Below are 22,091 nucleotides of genomic sequence, written 5' to 3' on the forward strand. Positions count from 1 at the left end.
ACTGACGGGCTCGTAAGGACAGCACCTCATCCCCTTCTGCCACAGGCTCTTTTCTTTCCCTGGACAACCCCAAAATAAAAAGCCCATGGTGCTAATGACGATGCCAAGGACATAGCAAATAGTGGCACCACCAGGACAACTCCAGGCCCTGAGAGCTGTACCTGGCCTGGCCTCCGAGTTGGGGCAATGGGATGTAAAGCCCATGGAAGGACAATGACCAACAAAAACTGCAAACGTGATCACATCCCCGCGCACAGCTCCAAGTGTGAAGCAGAGGTGGGGCAGGAACCAGGACTTTACAGAAACAGCAGCTGAACTGGAAGGATTGGGAGAGCTCTAGGTACACGTAGGAACAGCCCCTCAGTCTGGGGCGACAGGAAGCACAAGTGCAGGAGAATACTTTTCTAGACACTAAGGGGTTGGAGAATGGGTGTAGAGGTAAAAACTCCATTTCCCCTCGCCCCTTCTCTACTTCCTAGAAATCATAGGGACAGCATAAGGTGAAGCTGAAAACCGCTCTTGCTTTGCAACTCTGGGGCTGTGCAAGAAGCCCACAGGGAGGTGACAGGCAAAGGCTGGTGGCTGACAGAGGGAGCAAGGAAGTGCAGGCAGCCTCCCAGTCAGCACCAGTATGATCTCAAGGTGACTGGAGGGGAATAAAAGACATAGAGGACAATAATTTTAACAACATCAAAGTCCACCCAAAACATTCTTGATGGGACATAGTGCAAATAGGAGAAATATTGGTCATGCTTTATAAAAGACAGGGGCTAATCTTTCAGGCTGCTTGGTGCAGGAGAAGAAAAATGCGAGGACAGTGGAGTCAAACTCAGTGTCTCTGTGTCCCAGATGTTCCAGCCAAGCTACTCCTCCTCTGTGGAAGGAAGAGTCTCCTCTCTGGGAAATGACAAATTACCTGACCGACACGGTTAACTAAAAAAAGACCATCCCTCTCTACTCAGGCTACACAACTGCCTGAACTAAAATGCAGGAAAGAGACCATGCAGGTTGCCAGGAGCACCGCTTCAGGATTCTGTACATGAACAACTCTTCAAGTATTCACAGCGTGCGGCACCCAGGGACCTGACAGCCTGCACTGGGCTGGTACAGGGTGCGAGCAGGTCACCTCCAAAGCGGGATGTGATGTTTTAAGTTACCCGGGTGTTTCTGCACTCTCTCCTTTGACCCCGGACGTCGCTGCAGATACTGGTCTGCGAGATAAACACAAACACCATCTTCAGGCAACTCTGAACTCTGCAAGGACAACGCAGGAGCTGCAGCATCACTGGATTTTGGCCCCTCGCTTATCCTTCAGAGCACATTGGTCCTCTTTGTAACAGCAAGATCTGAGCAGGTCTTTGGCAACTCATGATCATGGGGATGGAAAAGGTGCAGGGAAGGGGCAGAATCCTGCTGTGGATCTCTGTTACAATATTGTCAGAACAGCACCTATGGGTTTCATTGTGGAGGGAGAAGTGTTAAAGTTCATCCTTGGCATGAACAAGATGCTGCAGTGGACGCACCAGTATCACGTGATCTCTCAGCAGCTGGTCCTGTGACCCTTTGTAGCTGTCAGAGGGTCTGTCGCCTGAAAAGTCTGTAAGAGTGTAATCCTCCAGCAGGCCAGCTTCTACTGCGTGGCGCCGGAGCCTCTCGCCCCCCAGGAGCCCTTGCGTTCTGGCATACCCCTGCTGACAGGAGGGAGGCAGCTTCTGACGGGTGAAGGCAAACAGAAAACAGGACTCTGTCGGGAAAAGGATCAAAAATCAGATTTGGCAGAGAATAACTCCTGTAAACTCTTGACAAATAATTCAGAACAAAAGGCAAGGAGGATGAGGGAAGATGACTGGAGCTTCCCACTCAGCACCTTGCCCTGTATGGCAGCAGAGCAATCAACTCAACTCTGCAGAGCTCACGAGATGTAAGGTGGGATAGGACAAGGAGCTGGATTTCAGCTTGCAGCCCTCTGGCATCTTCTTTGTACACAGGATTGCTTCCCTCTGTGCAGCACGTGGGGTTCCTGCAGAAGATTCCCAGACCAGGGAGGGAGACCAGCTTTCATATCCCAGCACTCCCATTTCCCATGGGAAAGCAATCCTGTCATCAGTACATGAAAAGAGATCTGATACTCGATGGCACAAAGGAACATTCAGATAACAGAGAAGGAAAGCTGCAGGTAGAAAAGAGACTGAACCAAACCTTTCCCTAAACATACCTTTCCCTAAAGCTGTGTGTGCCTGGGGCAGTCTCTTTCTGGTGGTGAGCAAGAGCAAAGGTTATTTGGGAACATACACACAGCACCGGCACATTGTGCTGTCTGGGGAGCGCATCAAAGAGGTGTGACTGATGGTGAGATCCTCAGCTCGCCACAGGGAGATCTCAGCTATTAGCAGAAGAGATTGTTCCTGTCACATGTTCCTCACATCCCTTCTCCTCCTGCCACCTCAGCTTTGTGCTCAAATTACCTGCAAAGAAGTTGCGCAGGTCAGTGCTGAGGCAGTTCTCCAAAAACCGCCTCAGCGGCAGGATGTGAGCATTCGGGGCCGTCCAGTCTGTCAGAAAGTCCTCCACGATGTGATGGATGGCATCTGGGCGGGGGAGAGGCCAGTCTGGGGGCTGAAGTCTCATCTCACGCTCTGCCAAGAGAACATTAAGGGAATCAGAATGGCATTAAAAAGAGCTTGGGGAGTGGAAAGCAGCTATGACAGCTGTTCCAGCTTCTGTTCTGACCTTTTTAATCCCTACCTTACTTTCATTTGCAATCCTCTCTGCTAGCTCTGTCCTCAAGAGCCCTGCCACTGCAGACCTGCCCTTGTCCCTGCCCACAGTACTCCCTGTCATTTCACTCCTGTTCCCCTGGGCAAGGATGGCCAGACAGGCTGAGCTGTGTTCAAACTTTAATGCTGCGACCCAGCACACTTCTTCCTCTGCAAGGCAGGCTGGACTCTGACCCTAGGCTTCTAGAGATGAAGATTCAGCACACTCATTTCCCAAGGAAATCTACTCTGAGCATATTTGTTTGCTGGATATAACACTCGTCTTCGAACTGTTGCCTTTGGCTGCCTCTGTTGCTGCTTGACCTCTCAGACTCAGGCCAGCTGCAAAGAGCAGTTCACTTTTGGTAGTAACACTGAACAGGCCAGCCTCATCTGCTAGGACTCCGCAAAATACATGCAGGGTCCTAGCCAAAGGGAAGCAACGTTACTCTTTTTGGGAACGGGGGAGTTCTCAGTACACCTGTTTGTTCCTGTTCTCAAATGTGAGGTGTCTGGTACAACCCCACAACCTGTGTCAGTCTGAGCGATGGAAAATTCTTGCCATCTCCTGGCTTTTCCTTCAGCTCACACAGTGGTGGCAGGTGCCCCAGATGGACGTGAAGGAGTGGAGAAAGGTGTGCAATGCCTTCAGGTAAGACCTCCCTCCTGCTTTGGCTCTGAGTATCTTCAACCCTCTCTGTTTCACTCATATCAGACAATTATTTGGGAGAAGCAGCAAAGCTTACCTGTTGGGAGGTGTTTGTAATAGTAAATAACAGGGTGCAAAAAGTTGGACTGCCAGGCATGCTGTGCCTCTCCCACAGCTCGGTTGTAGTAGAAGACATCCTTGTCAGCCCCAGAGAAATTCCTCCCATACTCCATGACAATGACAAACAGCCCATTGGGAGCCTTTCTCCCCGTCTGGATTTCCAGCTCAGCGAGGATTCCAACTGGGTATTCTTCCAGGTACTCAAATGCTGTGGCATTCCTAAGAATTGCAACCACAACCATCAGACTTTTCCACCAGAGAAAAGCCAACATCCTCCCAGCTGATCAAGGCTAAGGCCAAAGACCCATCACCTAGTAATTATTCGTAGTCATTACAGATCCAGGCTGGACTTGACACAGAGCTTATGAAGGCTGCAGGTACTGTTACAAGACTATGGGATTCCTCTCTACATTAGCATGGCTCAAGGAAAGCTTTTCCCTGCAGACAGAGAAAGGGTACTACACCTCTGAGCTTAGTGGGAAGGTCTGGACCATATCAGCCCTTTCAGAGAGAAGGAATTGGCAGAATTGGGCACAGTGGCACAAGCTGCAGCAGTGGCACGGGTTTTGAGGTGGCTGCCTATGCGACGGTAACGTCCTCAGGCAGCAACGGAGCAATTTGTGTGGCAGCACCACAGGAAGCAATGCTAAAGAAAAAGGAATGAAACGATGAAGTGCAGTGCTGGGAATAATTACTCACTCTCTCAGCAGTATGATGTCAGCCAGGACAGTGAACATCTGGTAGAGGCCTGAGGCCTCGTTCACCCGCTTAATGATGGAATTGGTCAGCTGTGTAATAGGGTAGACTGTGGATGGCCAGGGGACACCATGGTGACGGTTTTCCAATAGGCGGTGGACTGCGCGAGCTAAGATACGGAGAGAAACAAAGACAGCTTATTTAAAAATCCAAGCTCAAGCTTTTAAGAAATCTGATTGCTCTGCTGCAGCACACACAGATACTGGGAGGACACAATAAATAAGCTTTACAGCTCATCCATGCTCAGATCTCCCACCCCAACCGCTGGTAACCGCAGTGGAGATGCCCTCAGAAAGCTGATGCGATGCTAAGTGGTTGGTGAGGAGGCGGGGGTCCTCAGGGATGTTTCATTACTTCTGAGAAGTCCTTTAATGATAAGGATAGGCACACACACATAAAGACGGAAATTCTCTCTACTGCCCAGAGCTGCTGGGTTTTAACTCCACAGCACAGACCTCTCACCCACAGCCTGTCACGAGGCAGAGCATCTGGCAGGCAGAAATCTATTGTGTTACATAAATAAGAGACAACAGGCAAGAGACACACAAGACAAAACAAAGACAGACAACTAAGAACTTCAGATATAACCCCAAGTCACTTCTCCACTTCAGATGACACAGCTGCAGCTTGGCTGCGTTTTGTCATTCTTACCGCCAGCGGAAAACTAAGGACGATCTCTTTCCAGCAGTAAGCTACGAATCATTCCTTCAAAGGGAGGAACAATTCCCATCTCTGCCCTTTCCGTACACCCCAGTACTCACTTGTATATCGGAATCCATGGATGAAGCCCCCAGCAGATTTCCTGAAATCAACAGAGTGGCTAGCAGTGCCAAGAACAAAGAGCCCCCGAGTGCCTCTGGATTCATAGCTGGGTTTGATCTGAGGATATTTGATTTTATTCCCTTTTCCTGGCATCAGTCTAAGGGATCTGATGTGCAAAAGAGAAGAGCAGGCTGTCAGGAAGAGCAAGGCTGGAAAAATAAAAAGGCTTTCTGATAAGGCACACATTATATTGCAGCCACTGCAAGACACTGCTTGATGCCCCGACTGCCTTCTGTGGGATTTACAACTACAATGAGGATCTTCCAGAGGACAAGGGTCCTCATCTCAAGGTAGCTCTGGACAAGATCAAATTCCAGCCTGAGCCACTGACAGCTAATGTTGGAAGAAAGTGAAGTTAGCATTTTCAACTGGAGGATATACTAGGAGACAAACCAAAGCGGAGTGTGGTTGCATCCTCAGTAGACGAAACCTTTCTGTAGCGATCTGCACCTGTACCATCCTCATTCCAAGAACACAAAACATTGCTAGCCTTCTCCATGTGATCCGGCAGGTTAGGATGTTAAGTTCTAAAGGCACAAGTTTTTCTGTGTCACCCAGGTTCCAACACTGCCTTTTGCTCAGCCCTAGAGCCTGTCAGTCACAGGACAGTGGCACACACATCCCCATTGGGACATGGCCACTGTCGCTGCAGGGTAAACAAAGGACTGTGCAGCACCAGGTAGCTCAGAGCACGTGGAGGTCCAGGCAATGCAGCCAGGAGAGAACCTGCCCTTCCATTTCTTCCCTAGTCAGGCCCTTCGTCGTCTCTTGCTCTAAATACCAGCTTCGCTATAGATCCTGGTTCTCCCTCACCTGTTGTAGATAGAGAAGTCAAACTTCCAGCCCAGGCAGCGTATGACACGGTCGTAAGGTGCACGGGTGGCAAAATTATCCAGTTCATCCTGCGGGAGGGTGATGGAGTCAATGCCTGCGCTAGTGTTCCTGTTCTCCAGGTAGAACCGGAGCGTGATGTGCAGCTTCCCTTTCTTGTCCTTGACGATAGCTAGATCTTCCAGGTCACCCTCCAGAAGCCCATCCAGAGATTTCAGCTGGTAGGTATCCAGTAGGCCGTTGTTAATTGCTCTATGGAAAAAAGGAGAATGTAATAAGGGCTAAAAGAAGGGAGAAGAGCTGGGATCCACAGTTCTGTCTCAGCTGCTGAAAATGGGACACGTTTACTGGGCACTCCACACTCCTCTTCAGTGCAAAGGTTATCCCCAGAGCCTCAGGGCTGACAGGAACAGCAGAGGTAACACAGCCTCGCTGCCCTTGCAGGACGAAGTCAACCTCTCAGCTCTCCTCCGTGACTGCAAGCGAGGGAACAACTTGAGAGCCAACACTTTTTTAATGATGGTTTCCAAGGAGACATTTTCTTATTTCACATGGACCCTGAAGAGTTCTCATGAAGCTCCTGCGTTCAGCAACTGCAACCTGGAGGTTAAACCAAGGACCCATAGACAGAAGACCCTATGTATCCTCTGCGACCCCAGGACCACAGACCTCCTGCACCAGCCCAGCTTGTTGCCCGGGCAAGTATCTCCCTGTGTTTGTACTTTGGCTGCGTTAGAAAGAGGAAGAGGAGCAGTCTCCTACCTCAGATCCCCGACGTAGTGGGTGGCCCAGGAGAGACGCACACGGGACCGGCTCACCATGTGAATGAAATTTGTGACGCCCAGAATGTTTTCTGCCGTCTCAAAAGCCGAGTTCCCTCGGCCCAAGATCAACACGGTTTGGCCAGCAAAATCCTCTGGGTTGGTGGACACAGTCTCATAACCCTCAACGTATTCTGAGCCAGGAAAGTTGACCACGTTGGGGACCCACATCCCAGTGGCGACCAACAAAGAGCTGCAAAGACAGGGATAGCACTAGGGGATGTAGGAATTACAGGAATGGGGCCATTGCTCCATCTCATCGCTCCTCCCACTGTGGAAGATGCCCCCTCCAGCCAGGCTGCATCAGCTACATAGATCATGGTTTTGAGAGAAACCTCTCCCCAGCCTCACCTAAGGACCTGCTCCTGTCTTCCCCATCCTCAGACCAATGAAGATGACCAGGAACATCATTATATACAGCAAAAGTCAGTGCAGGTGTGATGCTGTACTTACACATCTCCTTCTGTTGTTCATGAATGTGTAAGTACTACTCATATGTCCTCCCTGATGATATATGTAATACTAAAGTGTTTCACAGGTTGATTATGTGCTGCATTAAAAATTACTTTGGTTTGAAATTTGTGTCACCTTTTAATATAGCAGAACAAAAGTTATTTTTAAAAGGCACAGAAAACTGTTTCAATATTTTAAAAATGTAACTCCTAGGCATAAAAACATGTTAGCAACAACACTAATTGTTAAGACTAAAATTAAGTACGATAACCTTCTTATATCTCTGCCTAAGAACTTTTACTTGAAACTTAGGGAAATTTTTGTGACTTAGATGGAAACACCAGGCAGCTGAGGCTGGCGGCACTGTCTGCCATCCCAGCCTTGCTCACGCAGCTCCCGAGAGCAACTCGCTGAAGATGCGTGGGTGCCCCGGATTGCCTTCTGTCCCCTCCCAGCTCGCCAGCCAGTACACCTCCGAGTGGCAGCCAGCACGACCTGCTGTTGTAGAGCTGAGCTTCTCAGGAGAGGCGAGAAATACGCTCCGTATGTTCACACGAGTGACTTCTAGATGCTTTTTAGGAATGCAGCTCAGTGGTGGTATGAGATACACACACTGAGTATGACAAGGATAAGGGGAATTCAGGGACCAGCAGCCTTGAGGGTTATTTCTCAGTCAGCTTCCTCTACTGCAACAGCTCCACTTTCCTCTGGTTGCCCCCTGCCAGCTCTCTGCTATCCCAGGGCTCCAGTTGCCTGGGACATCCTGCTAAGCACATGTGGGTTAATGGAAGTGAGGTGTCACCGCACTGACTCACGCAAGTTTGTAATAAAGGCAGCGGTGGCTACGAGATATACAACTCGGTTATTTTTTTCACAGAGAGCAATTATCTAGTGATAAAAGTGACCTCAAGCTTACTTATCAAGGATGGAACCTGCGATGACAGCAATCGCAGCCAGACTGTACCTGCCCTGCTGGCTCCTCAGCTGTCTGAAGCACAACCTTGCTCACAAAAGGCAATGCCTTCCCAGGAGCGGCTATTCCACCCACCCACCCCTTCAATCCCTGCAAAATGTTCCATCCCCCATGACAGTGGTTAAGGCTCAAAGAGGCTACAAAATCTCCATCCTTGGAGATGGCTCATGCCTCAACAGGGCAAGGCCCTGAGCAACCTGACGTCGCTGGCCCTACTTTGGGCAGGGGGCTCGGGCAAAATGACCTTTGTGGGTTGCTTCCCACCTAATTCGTCATGCGATTTTGTGGCTTTGAAGACACCTGTGGAGAGAGGTGTGGCTGGCCTTGGGTTTGCCCATTACCTGCACTTGTAGTTCTGTCTGTCCTGGTCAGTCAGGAGGAAATAGTGGCCATTCCAGGCCTGCTCATCCCTCTCCAGCGTCACGTGGACAATGGCCGTGTTGTACTGAACCCGCAGCTTTAGCAGAGAAGCAAAGTCCTCCAGGTAACGCACCATCGCGTCAGCGTCAGGGAAGAAGTCACGGGAGTAGCGTCGGAAAAGTAGCCGGCGGTCATGGCTGAGGAGCGAGTTCCAGTCGTGGCGGAGGTTGAACTCGCTGTTGGATTTGCCCGTGTGCCACTTGTTGATGCTGATGAGCTTGCGGTGCCGAGGGTAGAGGGCAAAGAAGCTGCCGGGTGCGTGGCTCCGCTCGAAGACAACATAGTCCCGGCCGGCCTCCTGCAGGAAATAGGCCGCCTGGAGGCCCGCGGGCCCGGCCCCAATGACGCAGTAGTCGTGGTAGAGGGAAGCGGTGCTGCTGGCCACGCACAGGCTGCTGGCGCACAGGGCCAGCCCCAGGAGCGTCCTGCAGACCGCCGGGGCCATGGTGGGGCCAGGACAGCGGCCCCTGCGGAGGAGAGGACCAGAGAGGCATCAGCTGGGGCGAGCAGCTCTGGCAGGCACAGGCTTGGTTGAAAGAGCCTCCCGACCAGGCCTGTCCCTGCCTGCACCCAGCGCAGGCCCAGCAGCCATGACACCTCCAGCGCCCCTCAGGGCCACATGCCGGGGTGGGGGTGTTGGGGCGAGGCCCCGCTCCCCACCAGCCAATAGAAAAAGGGGTCCCAGGTCTTCCAGCCAATGGGCACACAGCGTGGGGACAGCAGGTGGGAAGGCGGGGCAGCACCTGTGGGCTCATGGCCACAAGCCCCCGCAGTGCCTCCGCGCCCCAACAGCCAATGGGAAAGAGAGGCGCAAGCCCATCAGCCAATAGGAGATGGGGCGCCCCGCGCTGCCCTCGCTCCCCCACCAATAGGGACCTGTCTCGGCCCCCGTGCCCCCCCCCCTCCCCGCCCCGCTCAATAGCGTGCGGGGCGTGGCCGCCACCCGCGAGGCGCCGCACGTGACGTACGACGCACTGGGCGCGCGGGGCCGCCGCCGCCCGGCCGGGCCCGTCCCGCCAGCGGCCGCACCTGCACCATGGGGCTCGCGCCGCTCCGCTCCTCCCGCGCCGCGCCCGGCGGGGAGGGGGGCGGGGCCAGCAGCGCGGCCGCGCGGCGAGGGGGCGGTGCACGCCCCGCGCGGAGCCGCCACCACGCGTCACGTGACACCGCAGCCGCTTCCCGCCGCCCGCAGCATGGCGCCGCCGCGCGCTCACCACGTGCCCCGGGGGCGGGGCCGGGCGCTTAAACCGGCAGCCGCCACTTCTCCACCCCCAGCCCGCCCCGGATCCCGCCCCGGCTGCTCCTCCCCCCCACCCCGCCGCCGGGAGAGGGTCCCCGAACCCAGGCACGCAGCACACAGTGTCACTGAACGGGAACTTTATTCCGCTTCCTCCTCCTTCCTGATGCACTTCCAGAACAGAAGGGCCCGGGGGCACACAGCGCAGCCACCGCCCAACCCAGCACCGGCAAGAAAACGCTAGCGGGGGGGCCCGGACACCGCAGCCCCCGCCGACCTGACCAGGGCTCAGCTCTCTTCCTCTGAAAGAGAAGAGAAACAGCAATGAAATGAGGGCAGCTGGGGAGAGAAAACCACCCAATCCCTCCAACAAACCCCCTCTCTCCAGCAAATGCCACAAAGAACAAGAAGAAACAAGTCTGAGTCTGGGGGTGATTCATCCCACCTCGGTGTGCCTGTCCCCACCTCCCCTGCACCCCTGTCCCTCAGCCCAGACACACACGCGTCATTCGGGATTACACACTTCACATGCTTGATAAGATTACAGAGTGACCTACAATTTCCTCAGTAAAACCTAGAGCAGTCAGGTTTAGTTCACAGCCTAAAAAAGCTGGAAGAAATCTTTCCTATCACAAGAGTTCCAGGTCAAATGGTTTCCCATTGTCAACAGAGCCACGCACAGATCACACATCGGAGATTACAGACTGCTCTACGCGGGGCAGCGAGGCAGCAGCTGCCCTCTGCGGCACCATGGATCCCCCAAAACACCGAGACTGACCCCCTAGCGACTGCACAACTCCAGCGTTCACTTTCTGAAAGCCTCCACTGAGTCACCTCCATCAGTCACCACGCGTTTTAAATGCGTCAACTTACAGTCAACTCCGATTTCTACAACTGTAGTAAAAAAATATCCTAGTACCAAGTGAAACCAGCACCCACCCCCCCAAATCTGGGGTCTGCTGAATGAGGCTCCTTGGCAAGCTCCACTTTCCCAGTCAGTGCTCCGGACCGGGGTCACCTTCCCCATCCCTGCTAAAACCAGTCCTTGCCCAGTATCCATATAGAGGCACAACATGTGCATTTTTAACTCTTTGGTACCAACTGAGCACTCCCAATGTCACTCACACACACCTTTTCCACTGCCGAGGCCCATCCCTGGGACCACATATTCTCCAGCCTCACTCCTCTTGTCACTGAACTACTCAGATCTCACCCTTTCACTCTGGTTTCTACCACAGGTCCAGACCAGCAGATCGCTTAAAAGCATAAACTGAGTACACTACAAACCTTCTTCCTCCTCTTCTTCCTCCTCATCCTCCTCATCCTCATCAGAGCTGAAGGTGCCATCAGGCAAGCTGTAGATCCGGATCACCTGCTTATTGGGGTCCTTGAGGATGAGGTACTTCCCCTCCTCCAGTTTCATGCAGATGTCGATGACGCAGCGCAGGATGCCCCAGGCGTTCTCGATGCTCAGGTTGATCTGACTGGCAAACTCATTCGGCTTGAACTGCTGCGTGCCCAGGATCACATGGCGGGAAGAGTCCTTCACGTGGTAACGGGACACGTACCTAGGCGGGCAGGAAGAAGCCAGAAGGGTATCAGGAAATTAAGCCCAACCAGCAGAAGAATGACACCAAGAAAAGCACTGTGATCACTCTGGTTCTTGTCTTCTGGGTGGAAAAATCCTAATACTCTAACACTGAAAGCTAAGAGGATCTCCTGGCTATGAGCTGTCAATCAGTAACACACCCCTACCCCAAAGCAGATGAGGTCATACAAAAGACAGAGAAGAATTAGTCCCACGGATAAAAACTAAGCAACAGCACAATCAGTGAGGAGTTTGGACTTACACAGATGCACATGCATCAGACCCATATCTGAGGATGGAACCTAGGATTGCAGAACCGAGTTAGCAAATGCTTCTTGTTCACCATCCACAGCAAAAGAGACAGATAATTCTATATATATTTCTGTACAAAATATATGTCTTTTTTAATTATATATAATCAGCCATGTCATCTGCTGTGAGAGCTACCAATCGGAGTCCTAGCTAAGGGACTCACCAGCTCTGTGCTGGTGCTGTGCAAGGAAACCACAGGAAACCCAGGATGCCTGGGAAATGGGATGCCTGGCAGCAGCCAGCGCACAAGGCAGCTCACCCACGTCATCCACAGTGGGGCACAGACTCAACTGATTTTAAGCTGACAGTTTGGAATGGGCTGTGGTGATACCACCCCCTTCACACTATTTCTCATCACCAGGGAACTGAGGATCTCAATCAAATCCCTGACAGGTAGCACTGTCACTGCATTTATTTCCCTTGTCAGCAAATGGGCTGAGAGCCGCTGGGGCCACCTGCCCATCGTGCACCTGAGGTGTCACAAGGTCAGTCACAGTGGAGGGAACATCAGCCAGATGCTGAGGGGAAGCAGCTTACACCAAGGGTGGCAGGCTCACCAGAAGCTTTCTCCTCTTTGCCACTCAAAATGTGGGGTGATTTTATGATTTTTTAATTCTACAAATGGTTCACTTTGACACAGACTGGGCTAAATCATGAAAAATGCACCTGAAACATGTCTGGTGTGAAAACCCCATCTTACCCGAGTTTAAGATATTCTGATCCAGCCAGCAGCGCGCAACACGTCCAGCGGGCTAATTTGTAGCTGTTGTTTTTCAGCTCTGTGGCAATCACAGCTCCTCTCTGAGAGTCAAGCTTCTGGCGCCAGTCTACTCCATTGCAATACTGAGAGGAGAATCAAAACCAGGGTCACCCTAACAAGCCAGCAGCAGTCAGCTCTTCAGCCATTTTGACAATACGTAGGGAAGTTTCTTCTGTCTATCTTAGGATAACTGACCTAGGAAACGCAAACAGCAACATGCAGGGAAAGCCCTTGCACTGGAAAAGAGGAAGAGCAACCAGCAGGGATCGGCCAACATTTGTGGCACTGGTCAGGAAGGGAAGTTTGCGAGGGAAGCATTCACGAGGGAAGCAGGGGAACAGACTGGCTACTGTGCTAAACACCTAGGATCAAGAGGGTTCAAACCAGCTACCTCACATCTGGGGGAGAATCCCACCAGCACTGCTTGTCCACTAAAGTTATGGGCCTTCAGTGGGATGTAACCACGTGGGGAACAGACCAGATGTTTGTCTCATCTCGCCTGCTGTACCTGGCATGTCAGGCAGCAGTGAAGCAGTAAGAGCTAGCTTTGGGATCTCGTTCTTCCTCACCCTGGAATCCCACTCGTTCAGTGTTTTGATATTGATGAAAGACACTTCGCCATTAGCTCCTGTCATCACGCCATCATGCTCACAGCGGACAATGAGATCTATATCGTCTCCCAGCTTCCACCTTCGGTACCTGCCAAAAAATAATCCAGCAGGTTATTTCTGACCCTTGTTCTCTTCCAGATTCACACCCACTACTCAGCAAAATCCTTTCCCCCTCTAACTCTTCACTATGAGGACATCCAGGAATCCCTTCCATGGTAAAGCTTCTACCAGTAACACTCCTGACTTGTTTTGCCTCATATTGTGCTGACATCCCATCTCCTTGCCAAACCTGGGCATCAGAGAGATCAACATACCTGTATGCAACAGAGGCTACTTCATTTTTATCCATGTCATCCTCCACAAATGGGTTTGGGTTGGGAAACTTGTATTTCTCCTTTCCCTGCAGAAAAAAACCAGAAGGGCATGTTAGGAAAAAAAAAAAACACCAAACTGAGAGATCTCTCCCCTACTGGATAAATATTATCTTATAGCAACAGTAGCTAATTTCCCTTATATAGAAAAACTGGAATATTAAGACAGCTGATGAGAAGACTGATCTTCACATTAGTCACTTCGCTGAAAGCATTACTTCTAGTGGCACTTCAGCTTCACTAAGCATACTCAGAAGCCTGCCTGCTTCACCAGTGGGAGTGGGATTTCCACTTTGTGGAATAAAGGTGAAAATCTTTCTACAACAAAGTCACACTGCTCACCAGAAGTAATCCCATCGCTTTCAAAACTGAAAGAACATGAGTGTGAAGTACCTCTGTCAATTAAAACACTTCTGTGCTGTATTAAACCAGCCATAATGAAGTATCTTTTTGAGGCTCTTGGAAACACAGACCCCACTACCCAGCACTGCTCAACCTTACCATCCTCAGGCACTGCTGGGAGAAGTTATGATTGATGTAAGTAGCTTCCATGGCAAGGTTGCGTGGAGAATTCAAGGAGTTGCCCTCTTCCTGTGGTGGTTCATTGGCTGTTTCACTCACTGTCAGGAGGTCTGGGAAGAAAACCAGACACAAGTGGTTGTACTTGGGGAGTAACTACATCAGGTTCAGTGAGTCTCTCACCCCACACCAGAGCAGAACAATTGAAGTTACCCCCACAGCTACCAAGTGTACTGCAGTAATCAGGTAGTTCCAGGCATCTCAGTCTGGACACTGAGCCATAGAATGAACTCAAAAAAGGCATAAAGAAAAATCACACCCTTTAGGTACTGTAACAGAAATTTCTTTCAGGCCTTTTCCTCACCAAAATCTGAATTGTCCCTCTTGTCAAAGAAAAGCTTGGATCCAACTCTCTGAACAATGATGTCCCAGGAATAGACAGAGCGAGTGCAGCTCATCAGTGTGGCCAGGATGGCATCTGTGGCAAACACATTCCCTTGGGTCTTGGCCAGCTATGGGTACAGGAGGAAAAGAGAACTGTGTTTCAGCAACAAGAACCAACACCCCTTCCCTTCCCCAGCCAGGATCAGAAGTGTTAGCAAACCCCATCATGAATTTCTTCTCCCACACTGAGGAAGCTGGACTGGTAGCTACACCATCAACTGCTAGACAAAGCACAAGATGCTACCCAGCAATCCAGGCCCAGCCTCACCCAAACAAGGGAATATTAAGAAACCCACTACAAAATAAGAATTCTGTTGAGAAAAGATGGAGCTCTTTATTGCTGATCAGATCAGAGAGAGAAATGTCTGAGCCTTCCTCATCTCCAAAAGCAGAAACCTCAAGAACCAGTTCTCTGACATGGAAGTTTCTTTCCCAGCATAGCTCAAGTACTGCTCTGCTTGCCTTTCCAGAATTACAGCTTTTCCTTAGCCCCAGTATTCCTAGTTTTGCAGCTAGCTCTGCCTTGGACCTAAGAAAAATGATGATACCAGCCAATGTTTCTGTTGTTGTTGTTTCTATTCTTTGCAAGCTTAAGGATCTGGATTTTTTTTGTCCACCTTTCAACTTTGGTCTGAACATGACAGGAGGTCTCTAACAAGAGCACACGCTGAGAAACACAGTATTGGGTTTTACAAACCAGTAAACACACCTTTCGGATAACCGGGTCATCAGTAGTAGTGACGGTATGGAATATGCGCTTAATGCTCCTCAGCAGCTTCTCATTCCTTGTTGTAATGCGGTCAAAAGCTTTGTCATAGTATTCTAGGGCTCCACAGCACTCTCTGCAGAGGTAAGAGGACCATCTGGATAAACCTCCTGCAGATAACACCACCCAAAATCCACACAGGACTGAGGGGCCTGTTGGGTGTTCCATTGCCTTCCCCTGCTTTGGGCATCCCAATGTGAACACTAGGACCAGGCCAGGAGATCCTTTGCCCCTCTGCTTTCCAGAAATCCAGTCAGTTCAGACAGCAATGACACGGCTGCTTTAGGAACTCACATGTCCTGCGGCTCTGACACCTCCAGGTAACGCATTTTCATCAGCCGAGGGAAATCCATCTCTTCTTTCACCTCCCAATCGCTGCGAACTTCAACAGAGGAGTCACGAGGCTTCTGCTGTGCGGCCAGAGGCAGAAGGGAGAGAGAAACAGAGACATCAGGATTTGTGCAAGAGAAGCTGCCCTGGAAGTGCAGCCAGAGAAACCAAACCAACACACAGGGCAGAAAGCTTGCTAGTTTACCTGTGATTTTTGGTCCCATTTCTGCCTCACTCCAAACTGCTTCTGAAACTTCTTTTGCAGGCGCAAACGATCCCTACAATGACAAATATCAGAAAAGCCATGAAGGGAAGTTCTAGATTCCTATGTGCCACAACCTTTCCTGTGCTTTCCCAATTACCACCAGAGGAGCAATGCCTTCAGACACCGAGCCACTAAACATTTGCTCAGCTGCCTGTTGATCAAGATGCGTGAGGCACTAAAAGTTCAGTTCTTTACTCTGATAACCTCTTTAAATAGTTTCACCTCCAAAGACCACAATGCAGTTTTCAGAAAGCGTACGCTCTGCTTTAAAATATCATGTTAACTTTCTAAACATGATTCAAAAATCCTTTTAAATTCTTCAGTAGCTGTTTGAAACCCATGCTTATAACTACCAATGACATCAGCAAAACTTTGGACTTGAAATTCTCTGTTGTTAGCTCTAGTGAGCTCTGTTACAGCAACTTCACAAACTTATCAGCAATATGTTTTCACGTTCCAACCCAAGTACAATATGCTTGTATCTGAGGCCTCACCTCTCCTTCTGCTTGGCACTCTTTGGCAGCGTCTGCATGCTGAACTGCAGCATGTTCCGACGGTCCTTGTCTCTGCGAAGGTTCCTCTGCAGGAACAAAGGAAAGGAAAATTCAAAGAACGTCAGTCGCAAAATAGTTCTGTGCTGCCGAAGCTCTCCTCTGAGCCCGTTTCTGAAAACACACATTACCTGTGCAAATCGCATACGATTCCTCTGGTACGCTGTTTTCTGTGTTCGTGCTGTATCCACCAGCTGGAAGCTGGTCTCATCCTCCTCATGGAAATATGCATATTGGCTTCCGCCACCAAACTGCGATGAGTACTTGTCTGGAAATAAAACAACTCATCTTGACACCAAGCTTCTAGCCAAAAAAAAGCCTGTCATTTTGCCCCTTTTTCTCCCCAAATTCCAACTGCCTTCACCTAAGCCTGATGCATGAATTAGGACTCCTGCACTACATCAGCATGGTTCCTCCCCCCTCCAAGCCTCCCTGAGAAGCCCCAGTCATGAGCCAGTACAAAAATCTGGAGTAAGCCCTAAGGACAGGGAGAGCCCCACGGAGCTCTCCCTAGGGTGAGGCACGCTTCCTAATTTAAGCAGCGTCCCTTGCTGAGGTGTGCAGGTAACCACCAGAGAAGGTGTGAGACATGAAAGCAGGAATGTCGCTTGAAGAAAACTGCGTAGGAAATGAGCAGCCACCAGACAACACGTACTTGTGTATCTTTTATCCTGATACGTGGCTCCTGTCCAATCAGCCACCTAAGGACAAGCATAAACAGTCAAAGTAAGCGAGTATTAACATGACATTTCCCCCCACCTCTGACTTTATATATGCAGGGCTTCAAGCAGCAGAAGCAAACAGGGCTATACGCTCCAGAACTAATCTTTCAACTTCCACCTCCACTTGCCAGCCCTGAAAATTGTTCACAGAATCACAGAACAGTTTGGGTTGGAAGGGACCTCCAAAGCTCACCTAGTCCAACTCACTGCAATGAGCAGGGACATCTTCAACTAGATCAGGTTGCTCAGAGCCCCATCCAGCCCAGACTTGAGTGTTTCCGGGGATGGGGCATCTACCACATCTCTGGGCAACCTGTGCCAATGTTTCGCCACCCTCATTGTAAAAAATTTCTTCCTCACATCCAGCCTGAATCTCCCCTCCTTTAGTTCAAAACCATGATCCCTTGTCCTATCATAAGAGGCCCTGCTAGAAAGTCTGTCCCCATCTTTCTTATAGGCCCATTTTAAGTACTGAGAGGCCGCAATAAGGTCTCCCCAGCTGTGCAAAGTGTAAGGAGGTACTGCAGAGGGGGGGGTCAGAAAAGCAGCCACAGCAGTAAGAAGCAAAACCCGGCAGCAGCAGGCACAGGTGGGATGGCAGAAGGTGCCCGGGCCCCGTTCAGCAGCAGCCCGAGCCGCTGTGGCAGGCCCAGGTACCTTTCCCAGACGGTCTCCTTTGCTGAAGGGCTGGTAGGGCATGTCCCGGAATTGCTCCGGCACGGCGCAGGGGCCCCAGCCGGAGGGGTTGTCCTGGATCACAGGTGTCACAAACTTCGCCATTTTTTAAAATTCTAGAGACGAGGAAAAAAAAAAAAAACAAACCACCAACACACCCTCAGCTGCCGCCCCGGGCACGCCGTGACTGCGGTGGGCACCGGGAACCGCGGCCTTGACCCCGGGTACAGGCCGGGCCGCGGAGCCACCGTGAGGGGAGGGCGGAGAGGCCACGTCCGCCAGCCAGGCCCGCACCGAGGGGAGCGGCCGGGGTGGGACGGGGCGTCCCGGCCACCGTGTGTGCGTGCAGGGGGAGGGGCGGGGACCCGGCCCCCACCGGAACCGGTGCCAGCGCCGGGGCGGGGCCGGGGGTCCCGATGCCAGCGGGCAGGTACCGGTAGGACCCAGGGCCGGCCCCGGCGCCCCGCTCACCTGCGCGGCCCCGTCGCGGCCCCGATGGCGGCGGATCCGATGGCGGCGGGTGCGGCGGCAGACGAGGAAACAGGCCGCGCTCAGCCCCGGCGCGCCCCTTCTGCGTCAGTGCCGCGCGACGGCAGCGCCACTGTCGTAAAAGTTAAAAAAAAAAAAAAAAAAAAAAAAAAAGGCGCCGCGGAGGAGCGGAGTGCGGCTGCCGTAAAGTGCCCCCCTCCCGGAATACGTCAGTGAGATCTGGCTCCCTCCTAATGACCGCTCAATTAACAAAAACGCGTAGGGGTGGGAAGAGGGTGGTGTTAATGATGGTAAATTTGCCCTGTCGATTAAAAAGCCCGGGTTTGGCTTTTAAGTAGAAAAGCCGGGGGTGATGCACGACGAAGCCATTGGGTTTGTACCCGACTGTCATGAAGAGGAAGAAAACATCGTTTTCTGCGTCTGGTGAGAGCACAGCGGAGCCCGGCAGTTTAAACAAGCAATGGCGAGGTCACAGAAACATCTTCTCCAGCAGTAACGATGGTTAAAGCTCCTGGAAATATGTAACATAGCAGAAGTACCTAAGCCTGCCATAGGAAAACGTCTATTGGGAATAGTCTTGGTGTAACTCACTCATCTGATAGCAGCAGGATGGGATAACTTGTCTAATAAACTTCCTGCTTATCCTTTAATCTCACAAAGATAACTTGGGCTTCGTGACCACAGAAGGGACTGCCCAATTTGAATTTTTTTTTTTTTTCTTTGGAAGAACTTGAATTCAAATCATCTGGCCTAATGTCATGTATTGGAATAATACTGATCCTCAGCTTAGTCAGATTAAGAAATGCAACTAAGAAATGCCCATCTGGTTGTGCCAGGTTGTTCTACAGACATGGGATGGAATTATTTTGAAGTTTAGTAGGTAAATTCCTGTTTTCACAGATAAAAATGGAGACAGAAGTTAAGAGATTTATGACTTTGATAGAGACAGACTTATAGGGCTCTGGACAAGAAGTGTATCAATAAAGTCACACGTCAGGACAGTAAACATGACTTATTGCTGTGCCTCTTAATTTTCTCACACACACAGCCTCTTGAAATAAAAATATATTCTGAACTATGCAATGGTTTTGTAGAAAAGCAGGTACCTTTCACATTGTAGTTGTGTGATCATTCAACCACTTTCTGTTTTAGAGGTTGTAACAAAACAGTTGACTTAGAGAGGTAAGGATGTGTGAAGAATGGGAATTGCCGTTGCCCTTGCTGCATTCACAATATGATGCTGAAGGTTTTGCGTTGTCCCCGGTGGCTTCCCCTGTCCTGCTGGAGGGGAGACCAAGGGCTGGAAGTTCAAATTCAGCCCTACAGCCCCTCTAGGAGACTGTGAACAGGTCATTTAATACAGCATGTGCCTCACATCCCTGCCTCTGTAACTGGGATAGTGCTTCTTCTCAGGGCACGAGGGCAATAAATAATTAAATCTCAGATGTTCACATGCCAGAGTGATTGAAATTTTCTCTACCCCTTAAAAGAGTAGGATCCAGTTTACAAATCTCTTCAGCTCACAGGCTAAAAACTAACTCTTAAGAGAATTTTACTGGGTGTCTATTACCTAAGAAGAGGCTAGATCAATATTTTCCAGGCAGAGATGTGTGCATTTTCTCCTTTATTTACCACTTGTAATTCCTCCTTGTGAAAGAACTGAAGCTGCAGCAGTCTCTTGCTTTGCTGAGACACCCTGCCATTAATCAGAAGTGAGATTATTAAAGCACTTTTCCCCACTAGCGAAAAAAAAAATCTACTTATAGAAATCCAGTTTATAAAATACGATTTGTAACTGTCTCACCTAAACAGCTTTTCTGGAGACAAACATCATTACTGCTGGAACTGCCTCGCCAGGTGCTGGTGGTGGCTCAGGGCGATCCCAGCTCCAGGTCACCCCCGCAGCGCCCATCCCTTGCCCTCTCGAGCTGGGGAAATGGACTGAACAGGCTCAGGGGGACTGACTGCTTGGGAGATGGTGATAAAAAGAGTGAGAAGTTATCAAGAGAAAACTGGACTTGGGAATGAAGGAAGAAAAGCAATGACAAATAGACTGATAAACCAAAATCCCTTCCTTTCCATGGCCTCCGCTACCGAGCCTGTGGGACGTGCTTAGAGTGTAAAGCTGTTGCTGTCTCCCAGAGATGACAGACCCCATGCAGTTTGGGCTTAGCCCAGCAAACTAAGTTTTCAGAGGACAGACTTGGGTACAGGTGTGCGTGGGAGGAGAGAGCGTGCAAGATAAATGCTCCTCTGAGCACGGCCATAACCTTCCAGTTTCTTATCATGGGGAAGAAAGGTTCTAAGAAAAAGATCCATTCTTGGAGTGGGTGAGATTTGTTGCCACATGTAGGTCAGATTTACCAGAAGAGAGGAGAGAACAGGTCTGTCTCGCTCTCGGCTTTGTGCCAGGCACTGCACCTCCTGTCTCCTGTGCCGTGGTCCTGTGGCTGCTGGCACCTGTCCTGTCGTGCTGAACCCGGCACCACTGCCACAAATGGTTCACCTTTCAGCCTCTGGCTTTCCTTAAAGGCACGTGAAATACGTTATTTCCCGGAAAAGTACTCAAAATGCACTTGCTTGCGATCATTTGATCCATAATTTCAGTTCATCAGTTAATTAATCACTTAATCAGTTAATAAGGCTAATCACTGTTCCCTGGAAGATGCTCGTGAGAACAGCCGGGATAAATTGCTCCCATCTGGTTTTCTGTTCTCGTCTCCTGCTTCTCAGTTTTTGTACTCAGTACTGGGATTAGCAGATCTGTAAAAGAGGGGCTCGTTCCAGCACTGTGGCTGTTGCCGTCCAAACCCATCACCACTGTCAGCCTTCATCATGGTTCGAGACTCGTTGGAGACCTGTCGCTGGCTCTGCATTGAGCGGCAGCCTTCTCCTGCTGAGGGAGGACAATGTGCAGCTCACGCAGTGTCACCAGAGGTTTGCCAGGTTTAAATGAAGGGAAACAGGTCCAAGCATCCAACATATTAGGGGCCTTTCCTAGAAAATAGATCACCTCTGCCTTGACTGAAGATGCCTTGGAAAGCTTTAAGACAGGGGTTGCTTTCCAGCTTGTGTGACTGCACTTCCACTCAAACAGGCAGCTGAGGATTGGAAGACTAATGTTCACATTAAAACACTATTTTGCAGTAGTTCCTTTTCTCATGCTTATAACAAATGCACCAAAAACATCCATCTGGGTTCTTTTTACTCACTGAGCAACAAACACTCTGTATGCCTGTGCCATATGCTTAGTCTCCACTGGCCTGTGCTTTTTGACGAACCCAGAAATCAAGGGAAACAGTCTTCAGCTTTAACGCCTTCCGTCTGCCGAGAAGCCTGTGGTCTACACACCTCTTCGGCTCTGACTTTCATTCTGAAGTCATTGTCATCGTCTTTCAAGCAGCAAAACTCACTGCTGGCTCCTGGGCTCTCACTGCAACCAGCCTTGGCCGTACATGAACTGGCTCCTGCCACAGGCCAGTGTTCACAGGCCGGGAATGCCTCTGTCCTTCCCTGGCCTTCCTCTTCGCATCCTGTCGTTCCTGTTGCACTTTTCTCTGCCTTCTCAGTCTGCTGTTCTCCCAGACCAGGTGCTTCGCTGCAATGCATGACCTCTTTTCCAGCACCTTCATCCCTCTCCCAGGCGCCCTGGCAGCTGAACTATAAACCTATCCTCCTTGAGTGGCAGTTGCTTGTAATTCTTTTGGCAAAATGCGGGATTGTTTTTTCAGGAACTCTGGAAAACCAGCCATAAAGCAACTTCACTGTGTGCATGCTGCGAATTTGATTTTTAATTTGCTGTCTGTGCAATCTAGTGGGGCTGGGAGCAGGTGGCACCTGGCAGATTTGC

General features: G+C 50.6%; 2 protein-coding genes across 3 annotated transcripts; both read right to left on the bottom strand.

Annotated features, from left to right (window-relative positions):
* Positions 1–708: 708 nt before the first annotated feature.
* On the bottom strand, positions 709–9,674 carry FOXRED2 (FAD dependent oxidoreductase domain containing 2). The gene is made up of 9 exons (XM_065643394.1): positions 9,631–9,674; positions 8,523–9,068; positions 6,697–6,948; positions 5,917–6,186; positions 5,043–5,209; positions 4,225–4,390; positions 3,503–3,744; positions 2,466–2,636; positions 709–1,744 (listed from the first exon to the last, which is right to left on the bottom strand). Exons 2-9 carry the CDS (start codon positions 9,044–9,046, stop codon positions 1,479–1,481), a joined length of 2,058 nt encoding a protein of 685 aa, XP_065499466.1. The 5' UTR covers positions 9,047–9,068; positions 9,631–9,674; the 3' UTR covers positions 709–1,478.
* Positions 9,675–9,963: 289 nt separating this feature from the next.
* On the bottom strand, positions 9,964–18,329 carry EIF3D (eukaryotic translation initiation factor 3 subunit D). Of its 2 annotated transcripts, none has more exons than XM_065634157.1 (15): positions 18,224–18,329; positions 17,735–17,868; positions 17,011–17,056; positions 16,487–16,623; positions 16,299–16,384; positions 15,745–15,817; positions 15,504–15,616; positions 15,153–15,285; positions 14,364–14,511; positions 13,982–14,112; positions 13,424–13,509; positions 13,068–13,197; positions 12,439–12,581; positions 11,126–11,406; positions 9,964–10,140 (listed from the first exon to the last, which is right to left on the bottom strand). In XM_065634157.1, the coding sequence occupies exons 2-15, from the start codon at positions 17,855–17,857 to the stop codon at positions 10,127–10,129; spliced, it is 1,644 nt and encodes a 547-aa protein (XP_065490229.1). In that variant the 5' UTR covers positions 17,858–17,868; positions 18,224–18,329; the 3' UTR covers positions 9,964–10,126. The 2 variants fall into 2 exon arrangements, with proteins under 2 accessions (XP_065490229.1, XP_065490221.1); XM_065634149.1 differs by having other exon boundaries at positions 15,504–15,619.
* Positions 18,330–22,091: the final 3,762 nt, after the last annotated feature.

This window comes from Caloenas nicobarica, chromosome 1, assembly GCF_036013445.1.
Source record: "Caloenas nicobarica isolate bCalNic1 chromosome 1, bCalNic1.hap1, whole genome shotgun sequence".
NCBI classification, from domain to species: domain Eukaryota; kingdom Metazoa; phylum Chordata; class Aves; order Columbiformes; family Columbidae; genus Caloenas; species Caloenas nicobarica.